The 1,747-nt window shown below is 39.8% G+C and overlaps 1 protein-coding gene across 2 annotated transcripts in view; it reads left to right on the plus strand.

The window, feature by feature from the left end:
• The window catches only part of LOC102017498 (chromosome unknown open reading frame, human CXorf21), an 85,514-nt gene extending 84,008 nt beyond the window's left edge, over positions 1-1,506 (plus strand). For both annotated transcript variants that reach the window (XM_013507559.1, XM_005410129.2), the window contains one exon: positions 300-1,506. In XM_013507559.1, coding sequence (XP_013363013.1) covers positions 301-1,197 — 897 coding nt within the window. In that variant the 5' untranslated portion in view covers position 300 and the 3' untranslated portion in view covers positions 1,198-1,506. The remainder of the gene's footprint in view (positions 1-299) is intronic.
• Positions 1,507-1,747: the final 241 nt, after the last annotated feature.

The raw sequence follows: 1,747 nt of genomic DNA on the forward strand, positions 1-1,747 counted from the left end.
TGAGCTATATCCCTGGCCCACTATTATAGTTCTAAATGATATCAAATTGGAATTATTTCTACCCAGCTTATTTTTTCCCATAGTGGGAAACTTCCTGAAAAAATGGCACTGTATCCTTTCATCTTTATATTTCCTGGACATGCCATAATTCTAGAATGTAGCAGGATTAGTAACGGCTTGGTGAGTGAACGGAGTGAATTCATTCATCAGCCTTTTCTTTTTTTTGATATATCAACTGCTAAAATTTTAAAATTTCAGTCTTCTTTTTCTCCAAAGTTACTGATCAATTCTTTTTCCAGAATGCTGTCTGAAGGGTACCTCAGTGGACTGGCCTACTGGAATGACATCCACTGGAACTGTGCAACTTACAATGAGCAGGTGACTGAAGAAAAGGAGGAGGAGACAAGTTCTGTTGCTGCTCTTTCGTATTCCTCTGTGGATGAAACACAAGTCAGAAGTCTTTATGTGAGCTGCAAGTCCTCTGGCAAGTTCATTTCTCCAGTGCATTCCAGAGAGAGCCAACGGGGCATAAGCCAGAGAGTCACAGTGCTTCAGACAAATCCAAATCCTGCGTTTGAAAGACCAAACTTGGCTGCAGTTGAAATATACAGGGACCCTAGCAGAGAAACCTATTTAGTTCCACCTTCCTGCAAAAGTATTTGCAAGAATTATAATGACTTGCAAATTGCAGGAGGCCAGGTGATGGCCATTAACTCTGTGACAACAGATTTTCCCTCTGAGAGCAGTTTTGAATATGGTCCTTTGCTGAAGTCATCTGAGATTCCTTTGTCCATGGAAGATTCCCTTTCCACTCAGTCCATCGACTTCCCCCAAAAGCCTGTTCAGCGGCATTCATCGTACTGGAGAATAACCAGTATCAAAGAGAAAAGCAGCCTGCAAATGCAGAAGCCTATTTCAAATGCGGTGCTGAATGAGTACCTGGAGCAGAAGGTGGTGGAATTATATAAGCAGTACATTATGGACAACATGTTTCACGACAGTTCTCCTACCCAGATCCTGGCATCTGAACTCATCATGACAAATGTGGACCAAATTAGTCTTCACGTGTCCAGAGAGAAGAACCTGGAGACTTCAAAAGCCAGGGATATAGTCATTGGCCGCCTGTTACAGTTAGTGTCCACTGAGATCAGCACTCCTAGTCTCCATATTTCTCAGTATAGCAATGTGAATCAGTAGAGATGATTCATGGATCCATGCTTCCATTCCCCTCAGTTACTCAAATCCAAAGGAACACTGTGTTCATTCATTCTGAGAATGTGCAGGAGCGGGTTGTGAAAGGGAGTCATGAGCTAGAGAAGCAAAGGTTGGTTGGAAGTGAGGTGTAAGTGAAGGAGAAATCTCATAATACTACCCATGATGAAGAACTATGGGAAAAGGAGCCAAAAGGAATGATTTCAAAGAGAAATTTGTACAATAATGAAGTACAAATAAAAATGGTCAGAAAAGAAAAGGGAATATAAAAATTGGTTTACAGTTTTTTTTGATACCAGGAAAAAAATTGGAAAACAAAGAGAAACAAAGTAAAACAAACACTATGGCAAATTTAAAAGACCAAATGTTTCAGGATATATATATATATATATATCTCCAAAATAAATTCATTTGAATTCTTTCTTCTTGAGGGAAATGGACTGCAGAAGGTATCTATATTTGGGTGGAGAAACAAGTTCAAACACTTTTAAAAGTATATGATTATAGCCGGGTGTGGTGGCGCATAGCTGTAATC

The sequence above is a fragment of the Chinchilla lanigera genome, unplaced genomic scaffold (assembly GCF_000276665.1).
Source record: "Chinchilla lanigera isolate Chin_1 unplaced genomic scaffold, ChiLan1.0 scaffold00130, whole genome shotgun sequence".
Classification (NCBI taxonomy): Eukaryota; Metazoa; Chordata; class Mammalia; order Rodentia; family Chinchillidae; genus Chinchilla; species Chinchilla lanigera.